The sequence below is a fragment of the Durotheca rogersii genome (assembly GCF_024521655.1).
Source record: "Durotheca rogersii strain YMJ 92031201 chromosome Unknown GGS23scaffold_44, whole genome shotgun sequence".
Lineage (NCBI taxonomy): Eukaryota > Fungi > Ascomycota > Sordariomycetes > Xylariales > Xylariaceae > Durotheca > Durotheca rogersii.
The window spans coordinates 204,716-227,146 of NW_026251275.1; the positions used below are offsets into that span (position 1 = coordinate 204,716).

The following is a 22,431-nucleotide window of genomic DNA, read 5'->3' on the forward strand; positions in this document are numbered from 1 at the left end:
TATATCATATATTGGCTTCATGGGTTGGACTTCTATCCAGCTTCGTCACCCGAGTCCCGCATTGGACGCCATACGGCCTAATGGCGTCCTATCCCGTGGCTTTTCCAAGAGATCCGCGTACCCTTCCAACCCAGTGCCAATCGCCTTCACGATATCAAAAATGTGGGATCCCTTAAAAGTCTCAGCCCAGAGGCGGATCACGGCTACGGCGAGCTGGCGCAGCTTCGTACTATCGTTGGCGGCTGCATCCATACCCGATGTGTGACCCGGGCCTCCTCCCGAAAGTGAGGGGTCGATAGGCACCGCAAACTCCGTTTCATCGAGCATGTGGCGTACCATTTCGAGGAGGCCCCGCTCGTCCGGTTCGGGAGAGGTACCCGTAGGACCGACCGATGCAAGGGTCATCAGCCATTTCGAAAGGAGGATGGCGCATTCTAAATTGCACACTGCGTCTAAGAGTTAACGAGACGATTTCAACCAGCTGCAGCCTCCTGTTCCTCTTCCAAAATACAGAGTCACAGGATGATATGGGGGGTGCTACTACTCACAGGAGTGTTGTATGCTCCATTCTGAGGATTTCTTCCTCGCCACATAATTGACGCCCACCTTAACTAGCATAGACAGTGCGTGGATAGCTTGGAAGACGGCTCTGTTGAGTCTCACGCTCCGGACGAGATAGGGGGCGTCAAGGAATGCTTGGGCAATCTGGCCCGCGTCTCGCGTCTCCAGGGTTCTGCTGGGACTCAGTTCGGTGTATAAACGGATAGAGGCTAACCGTAGGAGAGCGGTCGAGTTGTAAGCAACCGATCCTCCGGGGAATCCGTCAGAGCCGTTCTGCTGGCCCCCTTCGTTTGCCCGTGCCTGGTGCTGCTCGAAGCTCATCTGCCAGATACGCAGAGCTTGTGAGCAATCCTCAACGTCATCCTGCCGCAGTCCCCCGAAAGGCGACGCCGAAGAGAACGATGTCTGCTTCAGGAGGAATACGTGTTGCAATATGGCATGGATAAGGGCGTAATTGCCGAGCGAGGACATATATGCTGGAGGGCCTTGCGGCGGTCGACTAAACAGTCTCGAGAAGGCATCTTGAAGGGATATGTCCATACTAGGGAACGACTGACGAGCATCCTGCCACTGCCAAGCTGTCTCCGCCCGCCACAATTTCGACGAGTGCGGGAGGAACAGGTTAAGCTCTGACGTGAGGAGGAGGGGCGGCATGTTGTAAGCGATGCTGCACAGATTAAAGAAACAATAGGCGATAAGCTTCGTGCGGTTTCCACCTTCGATTCGAACCCACGACTCCCAGTCTGATGTTTGAGTGGATTCTGATAGAAACCCTTCCTCACGCACCAACAGAGCGAGGAGGCTTTGAAGAGACAAGGCCTCGCGCAGGATAGCCTTTGCACCCCAGAGGCCGACGGCGAAGAGTAACAGAAGCGCTTGTATGGTTTCCATGCGAGACTGGGGTGTGTTGGGAGTGCTTTGAGAATCGAGGGGGGCAAAGCGTCAGTATCTTACAGGACAATACGCGAACATGCGCGGTTTGTGTGGGCTCTCTTACTATGGCTCGCGGTGTGTATCTTGGGTCATCGACCGCTCCTGCTGGACCGAGCTGAACGAGTGACGGAATCCGTGACTTGGTGACGGCCGTGTGGAGTGTGGGCTGTATGCCGCCGGTGTGGGTAACAAACCATGGATCTCATGGCTATGGCGCCGCCGGATCTGTTCGAGAGCTACCGCTTTAGCGGCATACCACAGCGCATTGGACCGGTGACTCTCGAAGCGGTATTGGGCGCCCACAGCTAGGACCGCCAAGAGCAACTCCGGCGCTATATCGGCGATGATGATGGTCGGGAGATGCAGTATAGGTAGATGGTCGTGGAAGCCGCTTACGTACCCATCAAGGAATCTAGTGAGAGTGTGGCGGGATGGGAACACGAAGTCGGTAGGCAAGACAGTCGAAAACTCGTCCAGTCGATTCTTGATAACGGTATGGTCCATTGCAGACACTCTCATCGGCTGCGCTCTCATCGGCTCGTCATGCATCCGGGTGCCACCGTCTGACGGATCTCTCGGGTCGGGGGCCAGCGAGGGAAAGCGAGACGGAAACTGGGAAGGCGGCTTCGAGAGCCCGCCTCGATGGAGATCTGACGGATGCCGTGACCAGAAGCCCATCCCCTGCTCTGGTTCGAAAGCTTGCGGAAGGAAGTGAGATGAGGTCGTAAATTCGTCCAAGAAGACGTTGTAATCGTCGAAAGCAGGCGGCCCGGGAGGATTCGGCACTCCTACCGACATGGGAACTGTTTCAGGCTCGCGTCCGCGGTCAGCATAGGGCATGGCTTCGTCGTAGGTCTTGATACGCGCCAAACCGCCGCCTGGCTGCCCCAGATCCGACATCATCGGTGGCATTGAGTTGACCTCGTTTGCAGAGGCAATCTGCGTGGCCGCGTCAGACAAAAGATCCAGGTTGCAAGCGGCAGCTCTAGCAGAATGGCGAGGGTCAGGAGCAAGGGGGGCTACAGCCACAGAGGAGGACAAGGAGTCTGAATGATAATGTTGCGAGTGCGTTCGAGGCACCATCATTTCGGAGTCGACATGATTCTCGGCTGGTAGGGGCGGTTGGGCTGCACCGGCCGTCGACGGCTTCCGAGGCCGGTTGCCGTCCTTGCTAGAACCTTCATTGAGGTGTACGAGCTTCTCGTGACGGACGAGGAGATCCCTGATGTCCATATAAGCATATCCACGAGGAGGCGGATAGAAAAGTCGAGAGCGCGTCACGGATAGCGTAGAGAACGGGGGGTGTGCGCGAGGGCCATATATGCGTCTATAGTATATACGTGTGCATGGAGGAAGCTTGAGAGGGGGTAGAGGGAGGGGGGGGGGTGGTGCAGAGGGAGAGGGAGAGGAAGGGAATGGGGGCAGCTTTAGCACCCGCGAAAGACGGTGAATGGCTGGAAGTTCGGCGGTGGATTAAGGCAAAGTTGACCACCACACATCAAATCTGGCCAGTTAATAAAAGGGGGAGACACCAAAAATAAGAGAGAAATTAAGAAAACAAGGAAAATACGAAAATCTGTATATATATAAAGGGAAAGAATAGAAGAAAAGAACTAACCGGCGTCCAAAGGTCTTCCCACAGCGAGCCCACCCGCAGGAAAAAGGCTTCTCCTTCGTATGTGTTCTCTCATGGCGTTGGACGTGTTCCACGCGTCTGGTTAGGAGACGGCCAGGTAAGCAGGTAAATTCAACAGAGTGCGGAGAGGCCGGCTTCGAGCCGTCTTACCTAAAGCGTTTGTCGCAGAACTTACATGGCAGCGTCTTGGGCTTCTGCTGCCGGCCCTCTGCGTTCTCATCGGGAGTGCCGGTTGCACCAGTGCCCTCTATGGATGGCATGGTCTTCATTTGGGGGGGCGGAACAAGTGAGCAATGTATTAGTATATGCTAGGTCCCTGTAGGAACTATGGGTGCGATGCAAAAGGAGTCACGCAGCACCTGGGAGCGGGGGAGGGGGCGTAGAGAGGAGAGGAGGAAGGGTACGGCGTAGAGAGAGAGCGAGAGGAGGGGAGGGAGGGAAAGAGAGCTCTCTCTCTCTCTCTGTGTGTGTGTGCGTGTGTGCGTGCGTGTGTGCGTATGCGTGCGCGTGTGTGTGCGTGTGTGCGTGTGTATGTGTGTATATGCGTGTCTGCACGTGTCTCCGGGACTAGGAGGATATGCCGGAAAGAGAAATGAACGTCTTGCGGGGTGGTCGCTGGATGGATGAATTCATAGACGGTGATAGTAGTACGGGTACCTAATAAATCGACCTTGGTTGTGTGCTCGGTACGTAGTGCGGGCTCCCACCACATTCATCCCGTCCTGTAGCCTTTCCACCCCAGAGAGATCGGCCGCTCGCCACGTCGAAAGGGCCAGCCGCTGCGGTCAACAGACGAAACCCGAAGGACACCAGGAGCTGCGGGCGATTACACGGATCCAGTAGGGCTGAGGTGACCGCAGACGCCTGGTAACAAGGCTGTGGCCCGAAACGTTTCCTGCAGGGAAAAAAAAGGAGTCTGGACAATTTAACGGGCATATAGAGAAGGTCTACTGGCAGGGTTATTGGTCGAAGGTAGCGGACGCGGAGAAGGGGATGCGAGAAGCGAGGAGCGCGTGTGGAGAAGTGGGAGAAGACTAATAATAACGGCGACGGCGGCGATATATTTTGTGAAATGCTATAGGCGAGGTCGAGCAGACGGACAGGTGGTAAGATCTGCTAACGACGGGGGGACAACGAGAGACGTGGGCCCCGGATGCGGGAAGCAAAGAGAGCTGTTGGGTTCGAGCGCAGGCAATGAGGCGGCCGAGTAGATGAGCACGTCAAAGAAGGAGGGCGCTAGGAATGAGTTTAGGACGACGGGATTGATGATGGGTGGAATCTCAGGGCTAGGCCGAATTGTTATGTGAGATGGGGAGTGAGGAGAGGAGGAGGAGGAGGAGGAGGAGGATGGGGGGGATTGAGGAGGGGGGGAGGAGGGGAGAGGAGAGGAGAGGAATGCGGAGATGGGGGAGGGATTGCCGCTGGCGAGGTAGGGGGTGAAGATTGCGCGGTCATTTTTATTATTATGAGTAGTATTTTATGTTGAATTTTTTTTTTTTTCGAAAAATTGAAAACTGGGAGTTCCGTACAGCAGCACAGAATGATAGCCGATTTCACCGTACCTTTCAGGTGGGTGAGACGCAAAGATAGACGGATAGAGGGATAGGAGAGAAGAAGGAAAAAAATAAAAGTGGCGCCGGCGCAGGCCGGTCGGACTCCCAGAGCCTTTCTTTCCCGGCTACCTCCAAAGGCTAGGGAGGTAGGCGGGTACCTATTTGACCTCTCTCACGCCCTGTGAGCCGCCTCCCTTTCGCCGCCTCGCTCTTTGCCTACGTGCAATGGAAGCGCGAATAGAGCTCCTCGCTCTCATTCTCAGACGATACCCACCTCTGCGTGCTTACGGGCAAAGGTACTCTCCATGTGTATACATACGTACGCACGTACGCGCGTAGAGGTGCACCCACGGAATGGTGCTCGTCCGTTGCCAGCACACCGACATGTTATTTGCTTGTCTCGATGCCTCCAGCCGCGTGCCTACCTGTCAGACCCGTCGCAGGTTGGGGGGTTGTCCGTCTGCGCCGGGGGGCCTGTCCGTCTGTCTTATAACGACATTGCACCAATGGAATCAGCTGTCACGGTAACGACGGCGCTGACGCTTGCCGGATACTAGCACTGTGTGTAGCGCTGTAGGGTGAGCCGGAGTGGGCGCTGGCGCTCCCCAGCTTATCACCTCCACACGAGAACTAGGGGGGGCGGGCAGCAGAGCCTTAGTAGGTTGTATATGTACATACCTGCCCTGTAGAGTATAGAGCGGTGGCGGGGTGCCTCGATGTAGGTATACAGATGGATACGGATATGACACCAAAGAATCAGACACCCGGCAATCTATGTGCCTGCACTTGCGCAACTTGCGTACAGGGGCGAAAGTGCGCGGAAAAGCAAAGAAACGAAAAGGATGAAGACGAGAGTAAGACATGGAGTAAGTAGCAGGCCCGGACCAACGAAAAGTCGAAACCGGAGCAGGTTGAGAGAGGAGAGAGGTTCCTTGGGGGTTAGAGGAGGTACCTAGGTAGGTGGGCAGGCAGATCCCCCGCCCCCGGATTGTGTGTAATAGAGCACAGGTACGGTACCCGCAACGGCGCAGGGGCCTGCCAGCGAACCCCATACTTCCTTTGCCCACCATCTCCGCATTGGAGAAACTGGGCTCGAGTAGAATGTGGGGGGCGGGGGAGCCAATCAGCGAGACACCGTGCTGGGAAACGATCGGTACACCCATGCAGACGATATAGCGAGCTCCAATACGGCCGCCATGTTGCAATATTGGCACTTGCAGCATGTAGGCCCTCCTGATAACTACTACCTGTACGTGTGTACGCATGCGACCCAATCGCCGCCCCTCAGTGCTCGCGGCGACAAGTGCCACTGTGGCTATACACCTATAAGAGCGTTGGCTAGGTACCTCCGAAGCAGGCTGCAGGGGGGGCGTGGAGGTTCCGATGTCATTTCGGAAGTGAAGCACATAATTATTAGTAACAGCGCTTTGCCTATAGGTACGCTTCCTCTGTCGCTGACTACCTAGTAGGTTAACCTATCTTGCCCGTTCCTTCATTAGTGGGCTCCCGCCGAAGGGTTAACGAAGAGATACCAAGAAAAGCGGGATATGGGGTGGAGAATGGAGATGGGCACAATAGGGACAGGGGGAGGGAGGGGGGTGGGATGGGATGGGTCACGGTACCGATGTACGTGCCGTCCTCCGTATCCTCCGTTGGGCCCTCTTCGTTAAGCGTTGGAGGCATCTCCAGGTAGGTATGTATCGTCTATTATATATCTACGCTGGTCAGAGGGTGACACGGCTCACGTAGCAACTCTACCAATGTCGTCGTCTTGAGCGCCAGGGTGGCCGTTGGCTGCCGAAACGTGAACCAACCCTAATGGACCATGGGATTCCGATAACGTGATATTTCCTAGACGAGAAGCCCTTGTGGCAGCCATCAACGAAGGAGGCCCTAGCCACAGGCGCGCTTTGCCGGCAGGCTAGGCAAAGAGGGGGAAGATTTCGATGGCAACAGAAGAGGGACCTGGGGGAGAGGGGGAGAAGGAGGGGGGTGCTACACGGCAGGTCACGGTGGACCGGTGGGAGGGAGACACACCTCAGTCCCCAGGGCGGCACATGTTGTCAGCCCCGAAGATTGCCTCCTACGTGGTATGTCGACACCAGGGAGGCCTGTATGTCCACGCGCAGAGGCGTACAAGCCTTCCCACCACCTCCTCCCGAGAGAGGAGACACGAGGAGGGCCACAGGAACCGCCACTCTCGTATGTGACACCCGAGAAACGTAAGAGAAAGGGAAATGGAAGAGGGAGCAACGATGGAACATGTTGCTACGCGAGCGGCAGGTAAACTGAAATAGAGAAGAGAGGGATCGCTGGCGTGTGTCCCGAGCCCCAGACGCGCTGGAGAGCAGCGGCGAATTACCCGAGTTGTGTGGAGTGGAGGAGGAGTTGGGGAACTGGGGACGACGAGACGGATAGTGTGGGATGGCGGGAACTGGGATGCGGAGTACCCCGACCTAGGTATTCAATCGAGATACTACGTGCGACGAGGCATGTCATAGTACATTACATATGTACATTACATGGATGGGACGCGCTCGCTTAGCACAGGGAGGGGGTGGTTAGGGGTTGGGTACTACCTTAGGTAGTACCTACCTAGGCCTAGGTGGCTTGATACCTGATGTACCTAGCCTCCTAACCTGCCTAGAGGTAGGTACCTCAATCTCAGCACCGATTGGGTACCTAAGAGTGTCAAGCTCGGCCGAGGTAATTCCCATTGATAGCGCCCTAAGTCAGGTATTGTGTATAATTATTCCTCTATAACGTTCTGACCGCGGCAGACCACATTAATTTGCGTCAATATATGCCTAACCACGTCGACCCTATCCTATCGACGGCCTCCCGCTCCCACCCACCGGCCGATCCCGATCGGAGTTGGTTCAGGGACAGGAGTAGCTGACAGTGGTAGGTATATGCGAGAACGACATGGGAAGGCAGATATCCGCCATCTACCTCATATTACCGATGCGACCATAGACGTGCGTACAAGTTTATAGATAGGCATACCGGCCTAAGTACCTGTATTTCGGCACATATACTAATATATACTGGGTCGACGTGCCCAACTTGCCTGTCCCTATGGACACTTAGGTCCCGGAGTGTCCATACAATCTCACTCTCAGATACCGTGGTACCCACTTGGCGAACCCCGGATTTTCATCAAAGCTGCAGATGAGGAAGTGCACCGCCAAGATCCCACTACAACAGTAGCCGTCACCAAGAGCAGAGAGGGGTGGGCCTCGAAGCGCTGTCCTTGGAGGACGGGTAATCAAGAGCAGACCGCTCCAGGCGGATTTCGAACGAGAGGCAGATCGGGCTAGGTCGGGACGAGTCCGGTCGCTGAGGCTAAGGCGACCGCAAATGAGGGAGACATAGTTCCACCCGCCTCCACTCGATGCTTGGCTGGCCCGAGCATGGTAGGATGCGAGACACCCGTGATGCGATCTTACCAGGTAGGTAGGCGGATTTACGGAGAAGAATTGGAGGCGGGAGGGAGGGTTACTGCGAAATCGATGATGCGATACGCTCTCCTGTCGGCGAGAGAGAGAGGTCCCGCCTTTTGTTTGCTGGATACGCACGTCGAAACGGAACGAGGCGGCGGAAGAAACCGTCGGCAAATAACCTGGAGGAAGGCGGATAATTCAACGAGCCTTATCGCCAAGAATCGTTGGTCCTAGACAAAGGCGAAACCCAGGTGTCACTGGGAAGCAGACGAAGAAGGGACTCGAGGTATCCTAGACAAGGGGAGGGGGGATGCTTCACTTGTGGTACCCGTTCTTCGCGATGACAGGCGGGCGGGTGATCGACCCGTATGGGTTAGGGGAACCGGAGACCTGGCGGAATAAATAAAAAAAGGCGACGATCACATATCCCGAGAGTGGCTCACGGGATCGAGGATCGGCCACGCTCGCACAAGCAGTACGCCAGTAGAGCCCCGGGTGTAGGCAAGGGAGAAGCGTGCTCGCAGTTGCGGTGAGATGGATACGAATCGCCGGTTGGCTCTGGCATGTGTACGCACGCACGCATGGAGGCGGATCTTCTCAGACAGGCACGGAGCGGGCGGAGGTGGGCCCATGTTGACGAAGAAGAAAAACAAAATAAGAAGGGAAAAGCAAGGAAAACTAGAGAGGGGGGGTGGTGAGCCGGATCGGCTGCCACTCGTACGTCCGTCGAATGGGTCCGGAGGTCGACAATGCTTTATAAGGGCGGCAGGGGCCCAGATATCGAAGCAGAAAGAGAGGGGATCGAGGTGTTCAGAGAAATGAAATACCGCACCGCATGTCTCTACGGTGCATGGTGGATTTGGTGGGTGTGAGGACGGAGAAACAAGTCGACGGCCAACGGGCGGAATTCTCCATGGAGGTTGTGTGGCGTAGCGAGATGAGGGAGCACGGACTTGGCGCCTTGGTGCCTTGTTCTCATGGAAGCCCTTATGAGCGTGACATTGCAGATGTGTAGGTACACTACTTAGGTACTTACAGGGTACTTACGGGTACCTAGGTACTTCTAAAGTTGGGTACCTCCTCTTAGGGCAGGTGCTTCAGTTGGGGGCGCCTGGGCAAAGCAAAAGGAGGCCAAGCTGCTCAAGCCATCGCCCACCACGCGTGTACATAGCAGGTATTGTACGGAGTCCCTACGGGGTGAGGCCTTGTAGCTGGGTACCCGGCGAGTACACAAGGATGATGATGAGGACGATGACGATGACGATGACGGAACGGAAAGAGAGGAGGTAGAGATTTTGTAGTGCCGCCTTCCGGGTCCCTCATAAAAACGACAGCCTTGAAACCGCCGTGGACCGCGACCGCAGCCGCCCAGGATGAGACCCGACGGAACGCTAGAAAAAACCCCGAATTCCCCCAGATTTGTAATTTCGCCGACTCAATCACCTTCCAGATCCCTCCTCTTTCTCTGGCTCAACATTCTGGGTTCATCGACACCAATCGGGCCGTCCCCTGCACGGCATCTGTCCCGCTCAAGCCTCCACCGACGTCCCTTCTACATGCCCCCCTTCTCTCTTCCTCTCCGTCTGCCTGTCTCCAGCTGAGGCCGGGAGGCGGAGACCTCTTCGATGCTGCCAAGGGAGACAGAACGGGGAGGGGGCCAGTAATAATCTCGGCAGCGCCCGTTCTTCAAAATACCTGACTTCGCGGATGCAACGCGACGCACGAGTGAATGAACAGCCGTCTAGCCTCCCGGCAGCAACGAGAAAAGCCGTCCAGCTAGAGGGAAGGCCACGAACCTTTTGACGATCCCTCCCTCCCTCGGCTCCAGCTCGCCAGGACCGGGCTTCGATCAATTTGCGTGGCAGGTGCTTGTAAAACCTGGCTGCCCGCGCTGCCGGCATGCCTGGGAATGACATCCGGAATCCAGGCGGCCGGGTGCGCTGGCGCGAAACCGCGTCAGATGCGCTCCAGTCCGTGTCGGTGATTTGCGCGTTGACTTACATGTGGCCCGAATGTCTCGCGGCTCCAGACATCACATGCTTGAAACGTCAACCTCTATCTGGAACGTCCTGACCAATTTAGCATCAAGCCGACGTCCAACCTCCCACCCTATCACGTCTCGCATCGTACCTGAGCGGCCGATGCCACATCAAGCAGGAGAAACTCGACCCGGGGTCGAGCCTGACCCCTACACACACCCCCTTTCTCCTCACCTCCTCTAGACGTGTCTAAGCGGCCATATCCTTGGATGCTGCCGCGAAGAAGAGATGACTTTGAGATGCGCTCGGCCCCACAATGCCTTGGCTCGGATATCATTTTTACGGTTTTTCCTTCTACTACGTATCTGCAGCGTACGCACATTATACATACCTTCCTACCTTCTGTGTGTGTGCGTGTGTGACCTCTGAAACCCTCCCCCCCTTCTCTCTCTCCCCGCAATACTACCTTGGTGGATCGTTTCTTCAAGGGAATGCCATGTCTTGGTCGGGTTTGACAGGTGTTAACCTACCCTACCTACCTATCAGAGATCGTCAGCCCCTTCGCTGGCGGCCGACCTCCCCGGGCCGCTTTTTTCTGGTCTCATGGGCTGTAGCTCGCTGCGTCGTCGATTGGGTCCAGCGAGTTGGTTCGATGTGGTTGCTACATGCGCAGCCATCTCAACCTCTCTCCGGTGGCTTGGTGGTGCACGTTACTTGGTGGTAATTCTCGTCCGATGTGGATGACCTGAGCTAGCTGCGGTGGCCGGCGTCTTGTGACAACTCGAAACCCTATCCCCTAACCCCCTGAGGTTCTTGCTCATATAAAATGAGTGCCCTGTCTGCCCCAGCACGGTTATGTTCCCTTTTCTCCTCTCTACCCACGTCAACGGCAAACCGGACTTCACGATGAAATTCCAGACGCTTATTCTGGCTGTGCTTAGCCTCACAATCGGCGTCAATGCCTACTGGCTCGAAGACATAGCTCGTGAGGACTTCCGAGAGAACGCGCAGTGCGGTCACCGGCTAACTCTAGAATAGACCAAGGTGTCGCGCCCTTCGCAGGCAATGGATATACTGTGTTCCGTAATGTGAGGGACTTCGGGGCCAAGGGTTCGTTTGCCTGGCGGAACGCTACAGTCGGAAGGGCGACGGCTAAAATTCGACACAGGAGATGGAAGTACGGACGATACTGCGGCTATCACGGCAGCCATGAATACTCCCAACAACAGATGCCTGCAGGGATGCGTAAGTACCGCATACCATCCAGAGGCGGCGAGTTCTCTCTCTGAGCGACCGAGCATTAACACATACAGGCCTCTACTACGACGACGCCGGCGATAGTTTACTTCCCGGCCGGGACATATGTCATCTCGTCTTCCATCGTCCCTCCCTACTTTACTCAGCTAATTGGCGACCCGAACAACCGTCCCGTCTTCAAAGCTACGCCTAACTTCCAGGGCTTTGGGTTGATCGACGGTAACCCGTACTACACGGAGAACTTGAACTGGGTATCGACAAACGTGTTCTATCGTCAAATTCGGAACTTTGTCTTTGACACTACTAATATCGCGCCGGCGACGCCGGCAACTGGTATCCACTGGCCGACTTCGCAGGCAACTAGCTTGATCAACATCGAGTTTAACATGCCGACGGATCCCAGTGTCGTTCACGTGGGACTGTTTATCGAGAGTGGTGAGTCGAAATATTAAGCGACCCTGCTTGGCGTCCTGACGCTGACTTTTAAAGGCTCTGGCGGCTTCATGAGCGATTTAACCTTCAATGGAGGCGCGACAGGAGCCTCCATGGGTAACCAGCAGTATACGATGCGTAATTTGGTCTTCAACAACTGCAAAACTGGTAAGTTGTCTCATTTAGTATGGACACCGAAGCTTTGGTATTAACCTCAAACCTGCAGCCATTATTCAACTCTGGAACTGGGGCTGGACCTACATCGGCCTCAAGATCAACAACTGCCAGACCGGAATCGATATTACGGCCGGAGGCGCCGACAGCCTCGATGTGGGCTCTGTCACAATTATCGACAGCACTTTCACAGACACCTCGGTCGGCATCACGACTGCTGTCCAGCCCGGTTCCAAGCCCGACACGGCTGGTAGTATCATCTTGGAGAATCTGAATCTCCGGAACGTCCCTGTCGCAGTCAGGGGTCCAAGTGGAACGCTCCTCGAAGGAGGCTCCACGACCATTGCCGGGTGGGGCCAAGGCCACCAGTACACCCCCGACGGGCCCAGGACGTTCCAGGGCGCCATCACTCCAAACAACCGGCCTGCCTCTCTCCTTGGTGACGACGGCTATTATTCTCGATCAAAGCCCCAGTATGAAAACCTCGCCGCATCTGACTTCGTAAGCGCTCGAAGTTCTGGAGCTAGAGGTGATGCCTCGGCCGACGATGTAAGGGGTTTTTATTTATTTATTTTTATTATGATTATAATTCCCGAAAACCCCACCGTGCTGACGGCGTGATAGACTGCGGCGCTGCAATCTGCCATCAACAATGCGGCTTCTAGTGGGAAGGTCCTCTTCCTAGATTATGGGCTTTACAAAGTCACCAATACCCTAAACATTCCCGGGGGCACCAAGATCATTGGAGAAGGATATCCCGTCATTATGGGTAGTGGATCCTTCTTTGGAGACATGAATAACCCTAAACCCGTCCTGAAAGTGGGATCTCAATCGGGAGAAGTTGGGAAAGTGGAATTTACCGACTTTGTCATAGGCACTCAGGGGCCTACGCCGGGCGCCGTGCTGATCGAGTGGAATCTCGCCTCGTCTGGCGCTCCCAGCGGTATGTGGGATGTCCACGTTAGAATCGGAGGGTTTACCGGGTCTCAGTTCACCATCGCCGAATGCTTGAAACAGCCGGGATCCGCCAATATCGACCCCAAATGCATTGGCGCGTACATGATGATGCACGTCACGTCGCAGGCCTCGAACTTGTATATGGAGAACACATGGCTATGGTTTGCTATTACCTGCTTAATAATGCCGTCCGACACCAGACTAATGCATCCTCAGGGCCGCCGATCACGACATCGAAGACTCTACTAATACTCAGATTACTATCTACTCGGGCAGGGGTCTCCGTAAGAACAGCTCGTTTACTCCCATTTTTAAGGGCTGATTTGTAAGGCTAATGAGTGAGTTAGTCATCGAATCCACAGTCGGAAACATCTGGCTTGTCGGCACGGCGGCTGAGCACAACCACCTGTACAATTACCAATGGGTCAACACGAAGAACATATTCGCCAGCATGCTCCAGACGGAGACTCCGTAGGTTACGCGGCCAAAACTCCCATCAGGACTAGCGCTAATGCCTCTCAAGGTACTACCAGCCGCTGCCGGATGCCATCAAACCCTTCCCCGTAGTAGAAAGCTTGAACGACCCTGACTTTTCCGCTTCTTGTAATGGCGTCGCGGGAAACTGCGCCAACGCATGGGGACTGAGGATTATCGACTCTTCCGACATCTTCGTCTACGGGGCCGGCCATTACTCGTTTTTCAATAACTACAGCACTAGTAAGTTTCTGTCCCCTCCAACATGCAATCAGCCTATCTACTCGCTACTGTCCTGTTTATTCGGTAGTTGGGACGTAGAGGAGGAGTAGAAAGAACAGCGAACACGCTAACCGCGTCTCTCTAGCTTGCTCTACGGTGGAGGCCGGAGAGAACTGCCAGTCACGGATCGTCTCGATCGAGGGTTCGACCAGGAACCTTAACATCTATGCTCTCAACACGATCGGCTCGCTGAGCATGATCGACAGGGAGGGCACGAGCCTGGCTAAGTGGCAGGACAACATCAATGTGTTCCCCGCGAACATTATGCTGTTCCGAACCGGCTAGAGCGCGTCCGCACCATGCCATATGGATCCGCGTTCCATCGGCGCCTTCTAGTACGACAGACGGGACGCTATCCCTTAGTTAGAGTTATGGAAGCGATAGAGGCCTAGGGGGAGATGACAATCGAATGTCGATGTGCGGGATCCGTGGGCTACCGCGGCATGACTGGCTCGGCGGCAGCGTATCTTTCGATGTATATATCCTTTTGCTTGCGCAAATACTCTTCGACGTACACAGCTAGGGCAGGTTACATATCGGAAGGGACAGATAGATGTCCTATACTGGAGCACTATATAGTTTGCACCATCTCACTGCATTTTCCCCTCGCTTACTATATGCGCCCTAGATGATGAGACCTAATGGTTTATGTCGCGCCATCCCTCCAATCGTGATCTTCGTCCTCGGTAGCCTCGTGCTTGTCGTGATATTATTATTCAGTTAGGGAGAATCCCACGTCACCGCTCTCCCTTCCCAGCTTGACCAGCCGTGCGCGCATCCCCTCCGCCCTGACGCGCAGTTTCTCATCCAAGCTGCTGAAATCGCATTGATCCACCCACTGCGACGTGTTGAGTTAGCACCCCTCCTTGTGCTTAGGCATAGAACTTGAGACGAGAGGTGGTAATTAGGCATAGCAGAGAGCAGGCTTTTTTGGCGAGGGGGAGAGGGGGGGGGGGACATGCATCGGTAATTGGATGCTTCTGTGGCATTGCGAGAACAGCGACACGTCATTTCCTGAGTCCGAAACGAAGCCCCCTTTTTGAGTGCTGAGGGCTGGAAGAGGCTAAATAGAGCGGAACTAGGCGAGGTGGCACCAAGCAAAGGGAAGGGGAAAGGGAAAGAAGTCAGGATAAAAGTAGAGATGGATGTCAAGAAGAAGAAAAGCAAGGAAAACCAAGAGGTAAACCTGTTCGGGGCTCTGATGCGAAGGGGACGTGGTTTCAAGACGGGCGGCAGGTAGACATGATGGCGGAGGGTGGGCGGTATTATATCGGGGAGGGGAAAAGATGGGAGAGGGGAGAAAGGGGGAAAAAGAAAAGAGGGAGAGGAAAAAGACTCACGTCCCCAACCCCATGCTGCAGCACGTTCCGGGCGCGCAGGCGGCCGCCGGCGACGTGGCCGACGGAGCCGTGGAGGCTGAGGCGCTCGCGGCGGGCGTCGTAGCGGCCGCAGTGGAGGATGTTGTTGTCGTAGAAGACGACGTCGCCGGCGTCGAGGCGGACGGGGAGCTGGCCGGGGAGGCGGGGGTCGTAGGGCGGGGCGGCGCGCTCGGCGTCGGTGCGGGCGCGCGCGTGCGACCCGGGCACGACGACGAGCGACGCGTCGCCGTCGCAGAGCGCGAGGTTCCACTGCGCGTGCCAGGCGGGCTCGCGCAGGCGAGCGAGCTCCTCGTCGGCCGTCGCCGACGCCGCGATGTCGTCGCGGTGCCAGCGCAGCTCGAAGCCGGCGCCGTCGGGCCGCACGAGCAGGTTGTAGAGCTCCATGACGAGCTCGTCGTCGCGCGCAGCGGCAGCGGCAGCGGCAGCGGCGTCGGGGCCGGGGCCGTCGCGGCGCGGCGCGAGCAGCTGCCGGGCGACGCCGAGGATCTCGTCGCCGAAGTAGCTCGCGGCGAAGACGGGCGCGTCCGGCAGCGCCGGGTTCAGCAGGTGCTGGACCCCCCAGATGCCGACGCCCGGGGCCCAGGTCCAGGGCGGGAACTGCTTGCCGACGGTGCGGACGTGGGGCCAGGCGCCGGAGCGGGCGAGGGCGGCGGTGCGCTCGGCGGCGGCGCGGAGCGACGAGAGCTGCGCGGGGCTCAGGATCGAGCGCACGACCACGAAGCCGTCCCGCTCTAGCTGCGCGCTCAGCGACTGGTCGCGTGCCTCGGCAGCGGTAGTGGTGGCTGCGGGCATTCTGCGGGGTGAGTGTGCGCGGTAACAGCCGACCAGTGGTCCTGCGTGTGGGTGTGCTGAGAGAGCACTGCTGACCGGAAGGGGGGGGGGGAGGGGTATGGCGTGGATAGGTGGGAAAAGGGGGAGGGCGAAGCGTGTGGGGAGGGTCTTGTGACAAGCCCTCTCGGATGGGAAAGCCGAGGGATGGAGAGGCCGAGAAGAGGACAAGACGGGGAAATGCAACCGCCTATTCTGAAGCAGGTTGGCTCGCGCAACGTCGCCTTCGACAGAGGGACAGCTCAGCCTGGCCTGCAGGCCCAAAATAGATCCGGTACAGCTCCAAGGTCCTGGGCAGGCTGCGGATCGCTTGACCGCAAGCCGAGGCAAGACAGGTACGTGGGCACACAACAGACTGCGACGGACGCGACCACCGGTCGTGGCCGAACTGCAACAAATAGAGCAGCGACAGCGTGACCGGGCTCACAGTGCAACAACCGCAGATCGTCGTCTAGGTTGAGAAGAGGGTGGGCTGATGGTGGTGGATGATGATGATGATGAGAGAGAGAGACAGGTGGCGACGGGACGGCGCGGGCGCGGGAGCTGCTGCAACTCGATTGTGCCGTCTAGTGCGGATTAATACAACGTTGCGCTGTGGTGCCGGCACAGCGGGGCCTAGGATGAATAGGGGGTTATGGGAGTATTGGGAAGGGCATGGTATCGAGGTATGGCAACGCAGACACACAGAATTCGAAGCATGTGCACCTAGCGAGGAGGTCATCGCTGCTTGCTCCCCCGTCTTCTTCTGGAATCCCTTCCATTTCTCTCTCGCTTTTCCCTCATCCATTATGAATACATCGTGGGTGTAGGCATATTGAATTTCGTATGATACATATCTGCACGCAGTCGGCGAAGATGTCTGTGCATCTCCTATTATCCTCCCGGCTAGGGGGACCTGTAGTAAAGCGGGGGCAAAATACCGAACCCTGGCGCCATCGCTCGTGGAAACACAGAATACAACGACAATTACACAGCTGCTTTCTCTATCTTCCCGAAAGCAGCTCCGACTAGTTTTGTCCCTCAGTAGATAAAAGGGAAAAAAAGGACGAGGATGTATCCCATCCTATATACCATGTCCCGAGTCCTTCATTTCCTGCGCTCTCGTTTCGCCTTTCACGTACCCGCTCAGCCGAATCTCGTTCGATTCGTCCCCGTGGCCGACCATGAGCCGCCCCTGGGATTGGCCGGGCGAGTAGGGCGGCAGCGACGGCATCCCGGGCTGCGGTGGGTGACGATATCCGTCAGTGATCATGGCCGCTTCTGCCGTGGACTCCATAGTATGATTCACCATTAAGCCCCCTATCGACGCGTCCAGCGCGGCCGAAGAGGCGAACGAGGTGTGGTGGCGTGCCACGGTGGAAATAGGAGACACCTGAGAGGTCGGGGAGGCGGCGGAGACGGGCGAGACGGGGAACGGCTCCGACTGCGCTTGGCCGTGGGGTACGCGAGGTCCGGGTGCGCCGCCGGACGGAACGACGACCGGTGGGATCCGTAAGATGGGGCTCGTCCTGGGTGCCGGCATCACTCCTTCGGTCGACGGCTCGAGATTCTCCGGGGCCCTACCCGTACTGGGACTGTTGACCTTCGACCCTACGTGATCGAGCCGATATACGTTGTCTACCGAAGCGAAGGTGTGTAATCGGTCTTGGCCTGTCCAGCGCCGCTCGAAGATCCGCAGCACGGCCAAGACCACCGTAATCGTATAGGTAAACCTGTCGCCATCAGTCAAGGGCATTAGCCTGCGAGAAAAACGGGAAAATGTCCCCGTACACTAGTGCCACGGCAATGCAGTAGAAGCCCCGTTCCATGGAACAGTATCTGTCCAGTTGCCCCTTCTCACCACGCTCTTTGTTGCCGAATCGTATCGTGTCGAACCCCTCACGCGGGAGGTCGGGGGCGTCGCCGGGCTCCACTATGCCAGAGAAGTCAGCGCGACGAGTACGGGGAAAGAGAAGCTTCCCGATGAATTACCGTTCGTTCGTGTTAGCCCATGGCAGTCCGAGGGCAGTCCCGCTCGCGCCAGCAGGGTTATGATAGCAATCGTCAGACCGTTGAACATCAGGTCGCCGACGACGAATACGGCGATCAGCGTCGTGCTCGTTCTCTGCCGTCGGCTGCCGACATGTTGCATTAATAGCACAATACTCGAATAGATGAATGCGACGCAGATCTGGTTGCCGGTCAATTGAAAGAAACACTTGGCAATTGCCCAACTCGGAAACAGAAAAGAGGAAAAGAAAAAGAAGCCCCAGCAATACATAGGTAATGGATGATGTTACGAACCATCATTTCCAAGCAAAACATACTATTCGCCAGACCGAGTCGGTTCAGGTGGACATAGGCGAGGAGGAAGCCGTTCATTATAGCGGTGACGAGCGTCCCCGACGCCTGCAGGAGCCTGGTGAAGAGGAGGAGTTGCGACAAGCTCCATCGCGGCGACCATTGTGACGACAATTCCCATGCCATACTACTACTGGGTGAGGGCGCCGGCCGCGGCTAGGCACTGGGGTGTTCGTTCGGTAGGATCGTCCCGCCAGCGATGATTCTGTTCTCCCTCCTCCCTCGCACGAAACACTCAGGGGGGAAGCGGGGGTGGGCTAGAAATACGTGGCACGGCGAGAGCAAGAATGGGGAAGGGAGAGAAGAAAACGCACGGGGAGGAACGGGACCAGTAGTATTTTTGGTGTTCAGCACTGGGGAGCGATGTGTGAAGAAGTGAGCGAGCGGGCGAGCGAGGCTATGCCTTACTGTAACCGCAACCCGCACAGGATGCAGCTTAGCCAATATTTTTACGCGGAGACCTGACTAGTTGGTTGACCGTTGGGCGGGACACAAGGGCTATTTCCGGATCGAATCAAGACCCAGTGCTAACTGAGGCCGTGATGCCATGTTTGTATCTAGTCTGCGGCGCCTCGACTCGTTGCCGGCCGGTACTGGTCGAATCATTGGCTGCATGGAAAGTCATGATGGCTAGCGAGCGCCTTCGTGCCGTTGCCTTCGCGCTTCTTCGAGAGGCTGACTGGCTGGGCAGTCGACCCGACGGGCGGCATGCGCGTGCGTGTGCGCGCATATAGGTAGAATCAACACCATACTTGCACATCACGGAGAGATCAGATGTTGAGGTTGACGGGGGGGGAGGGGGGGAGACGGGAAGAGAGGGGAGATGAAGAATGCTTGGGACGGTGAGGACAGCGGTAGCACCGGCAGCGAGAACAGGGCCAGCTGGCGTCCAATCGGCGACGTGCACCGCCACGTTCCGGCCCACATAGCACGACGCCAGCAGCCAGGCATGTGGCAGGGGGTGCAGAGGGAACCTGGCAGGATTGAATCCGTACCTTGGGTCGTTGAGATTATGTACCTAGCCGCGGGCATGTCGATGTCGAGGTCAGAAAGCCGCGATCCCGTGCGAAGGGAGGCGTTGAGCGGTTTTGGCTGCCCCCGACCATCCAATCCAGGGGGCGAGCGGTGGCTCGCAAGCCGCCAGTATTAATATAACCTGCATTTGACGCGCAGCACGAGGCCGAATGCGGTGCCGAGGGCAGCTCGACTCTGCGTGGCCGCATGATGAGGAAAGGGAGGACGACGCGGTGAGAGCAGAGAACGGCTTTCGAAAGGCAAGGGGACAAGGTTAAATTAAAAATACACTCAAATAAAAAGAGCACGATCCCACCAAGCAAGCGGTCAAGCAGGCAGGCCTAAGCATGTCGTACCCAGGTGGTGGGCGTCTGCGGCATTAGGTAGGTAGGTAGGTAGGCCAAGGCGCGGGGGCACTGCGCGCAACGCCCTCGCTAGGTAGGTACTTCATACACACCACACACATCACGCTTGCGATACGAGATGGTCTGTTCGTCGCCGAGGGAGGAGGGGACCTATTTGTTTTTCAACCAGAGAATGACGGCGTCGCTACGTAGACGATAACAATAACAGCATAGCCTCGTATTGCGTCCCCTACACGCACGCCGCCTCCGGCCAGCGCAGGGTGAACGCCGTCACCGTCTTCCGGACGTCCTCGTCGCCCGGGTCGTCCTCGAACATGGCCCTGTCCGTCTTCTCCTCGACGATCTTGTCCACTAGGAAGCCCCGCTCCCGCGCGAGGTCGAAGAAGGCCAGGTCCTTGTGCTGCAGCCACGGCCGGTAGCTCGTGAAGCATACGAACGCCCGGCTCTCCCGCCGCCGGCGCATCGTCGCCGCGACCGTAGACACCAGCTTGCCGTGCTCCGAGTGCCTGAAGAGCAGGTCGGCGAGGATGAGCACGTCGAACCCGTCACTGCCGCGCTCCAGGTGCGCGAGGAGGTGGGTCGGGTCGGCTCCCCAGACGAAGCCGTCGGCGACGATGGGCGCGCTCTCGGGACTGCCGCCGCCGGCCGGGACGAGCTCGCAGCCGAGGATGTTCTTCTTCATGGTAGCGACCAGGTCCGGGTCGGGAAAGTCGGTGACGACGACCTTCTGCGCCCCCAGGATGGCGCACACGATGCTGGGCAGGCCGGCGCCGGCTCCCAGTTCGAGCACGGTCCTGCCCTGGACCTCGGGCACATGGGTCTCAAAGTACCGGGAGATGATGCGACTCCCGTTCCACAGGTGGTGGGCTTCCAACGGGCTGTGGCCCACCAGGTGAAGTGTGATGGCCCCCCCCGACTGCAGAGCATAAGCCTGGGTCTTGGGCGGCGGTGATGGGGGATAGTAATCGGCCGGCTCATCGAAGAACCCCGCGGTGTCTGAGTCCATCGCGCCGGGCGTGCAAATACATGCGAAACCCGACGACGAATTCGGAGGGTGGAAGATTTTCGTCTTTTCGCCGATTCCAATATATCAAATTATGGAATCATGGGAACCGGTCACATTTCACAAGCGGTGTGGATCCTCAGGCATCCAGAATGGAGGCCTGTGATTGGTGGAATTGAAGAAAAACACGCAACAGCTAACTGTTCGTAAAACGCTGTATTTAAGCCCTTTTAGCAGTTTAGTTTTTACACCTTCAATTGATCAACTAGGTTTACCTTTCAACTCGTCTTGCGTGCCTTACGATTAAGGCAGCGAGGCCACGAAAGGAACCGCCACCAAAACGCACAGCGGTTCGACGTTGCTAATGCGTCCGCATAGGTGTATACCTGCATTAGGTACATAACCCATGTACATAACCAATGTACTTACCTATAGGTATAGAGAACATCCGTACTGGTATTAATCCGATGAATCCCTCTCTTCATCGGTGTCTTGAATTTGTACATCGGTAATACTAGGCACATTGAATATCCTGAATATCCTACAGCGTATTACATTCTTCCGATGGAAGACCGTCGATCCGTGCTGCGACTTCGAGACGCACCCATTAATATCCGATTGATCAGTTGGACGGGAAAAGGGAGAATGCCTCCCCTAACTCCCCCTTCCTCTCCCTCTCCCTTTTGGGGCCCATGTGCTGCTTGGGTGGATGTCAGTATATATGTGTATACATATGCACAAATTGCTATATATATATATATTAGTACGCAGGCGTGTGCAGGTACGTGGGAACGCCCGCGTGGTGAAAATTGCTTCAAATGCCGAACCACACCCCTATTTCGTGCGCCTCGGAACTTCAACCGTCGCCTGATACATACATACATACATACAACATACATACGGACATATATACATGTCTGCAGGACGGCGAGCACTTCGCCTCTCTGCTCCCCGGCGGTTATAAGTGCAAACCGAGCCTCTACCATCCGAAAGGGGAAGGCAGCCTGGCCTGGGTGGGTGGTGGGCAACTTGCTGATGAGCAAAGAGGTTGTCAGCTGCGTCGCGTCGGGTGGAAGAGAAATGCGAGGTTTCGGGCATAGCCCAATGCGACTCTTGGACGAGATTGGTAACCTATCATCCACAGATTGCCGTATTTCTTTTCCTTTTCGTGGTGTTGTTGTCACGTGCCTGTTGGTTGGTGGTCGCCCACCCCCCCCCCCTTCGGGCTGCGCCTCTGGTGCGAAAAGTCCTACCTCTACCTACCCACATCTAATATACTAAGATCAAACCTACGCCATAGTCTGAAATAAGCCATAGTCTTACGAAGGTAATTGGTTTACGAAAATAACGAAACGGTTATAATTACGTAAGCCGCTTTATAAAGTCATACGAAGCTATACGCTACGGTAAGTATACGTATATATATATATAACTACGTATATAAACGTATATTATGCTATATTTAGGCTATAAATACGCATACCTAGGTATAGAGATCATTATTATATAGCACGGTATATACGCGTTTACGTTTATCTATACTTATTCGTTTACGCGAAAGAGTTTTATATACGCGTTCTTAATAATACGCGATTATAATATAAGTAATCCGTACGGGTTTAAAGATTTAATAATCGATAATATACGCGTTTTATTATTATTCTATATATTATAAGGTTTATATACGTATTCGTATATCTTTATACGTATTTTATTATTTTTATATAGGCTTTATTATATCTACTATTAAATATACGAGGTATCGCTAATATCGTCTAAAAATAGACTTTATAAGACGAATATATAGTAATAATAATTATT

General features: G+C 55.9%; 6 protein-coding genes across 6 annotated transcripts; 1 reads left to right on the forward strand and 5 right to left on the reverse strand.

Annotated features, from left to right (window-relative positions):
- Positions 1 to 45: 45 nt before the first annotated feature.
- Positions 46 to 3,390, reverse strand: GGS23DRAFT_608015 (uncharacterized protein; the record flags this gene model as incomplete). The annotated part of the gene is made up of 4 exons (XM_051520142.1): positions 46 to 446; positions 549 to 1,477; positions 1,559 to 2,716; positions 3,281 to 3,390. The coding sequence occupies 4 exons, from the start codon at positions 3,388 to 3,390 to the stop codon at positions 46 to 48; spliced, it is 2,598 nt and encodes an 865-aa protein (XP_051367495.1).
- A 7,334-nt stretch (positions 3,391 to 10,724) lies between these two features.
- Positions 10,725 to 14,184, forward strand: GGS23DRAFT_396301 (glycoside hydrolase family 55 protein). Its single transcript, XM_051513554.1, has 11 exons — positions 10,725 to 11,090; positions 11,144 to 11,215; positions 11,274 to 11,350; positions 11,419 to 11,797; positions 11,852 to 11,962; positions 12,021 to 12,517; positions 12,593 to 13,086; positions 13,142 to 13,209; positions 13,273 to 13,396; positions 13,449 to 13,642; positions 13,767 to 14,184. The coding sequence occupies exons 1-11, from the start codon at positions 10,961 to 10,963 to the stop codon at positions 13,964 to 13,966; spliced, it is 2,346 nt and encodes a 781-aa protein (XP_051367496.1). The 5' UTR covers positions 10,725 to 10,960; the 3' UTR covers positions 13,967 to 14,184.
- Positions 14,185 to 14,326: 142 nt separating this feature from the next.
- Positions 14,327 to 16,095, reverse strand: GGS23DRAFT_396713 (phytanoyl-CoA dioxygenase). The gene is made up of 2 exons (XM_051513556.1): positions 15,022 to 16,095; positions 14,327 to 14,519 (listed from the first exon to the last, which is right to left on the reverse strand). Exons 1-2 carry the CDS (start codon positions 15,850 to 15,852, stop codon positions 14,394 to 14,396), a joined length of 957 nt encoding a protein of 318 aa, XP_051367497.1. The 5' UTR covers positions 15,853 to 16,095; the 3' UTR covers positions 14,327 to 14,393.
- Positions 16,096 to 16,587: 492 nt separating this feature from the next.
- GGS23DRAFT_588843 (uncharacterized protein) lies at positions 16,588 to 19,018 on the reverse strand. The gene is made up of 4 exons (XM_051517572.1): positions 18,172 to 19,018; positions 17,860 to 18,058; positions 17,659 to 17,800; positions 16,588 to 17,600 (listed from the first exon to the last, which is right to left on the reverse strand). Exons 1-4 carry the CDS (start codon positions 18,352 to 18,354, stop codon positions 16,952 to 16,954), a joined length of 1,173 nt encoding a protein of 390 aa, XP_051367498.1. The 5' UTR covers positions 18,355 to 19,018; the 3' UTR covers positions 16,588 to 16,951.
- Positions 19,019 to 19,548: 530 nt separating this feature from the next.
- On the reverse strand, positions 19,549 to 20,893 carry GGS23DRAFT_396313 (uncharacterized protein). The gene has a single exon (XM_051513555.1). The coding sequence runs from the start codon at positions 20,611 to 20,613 to the stop codon at positions 19,837 to 19,839; it is 777 nt and encodes a 258-aa protein (XP_051367499.1). The 5' UTR covers positions 20,614 to 20,893; the 3' UTR covers positions 19,549 to 19,836.
- Positions 20,878 to 21,799, reverse strand: GGS23DRAFT_588849 (uncharacterized protein). The gene has a single exon (XM_051517573.1). It carries the CDS (start codon positions 21,594 to 21,596, stop codon positions 21,162 to 21,164), a length of 435 nt encoding a protein of 144 aa, XP_051367500.1. The 5' UTR covers positions 21,597 to 21,799; the 3' UTR covers positions 20,878 to 21,161.
- Between the last annotated feature and the right edge of the window lie 632 nt (positions 21,800 to 22,431).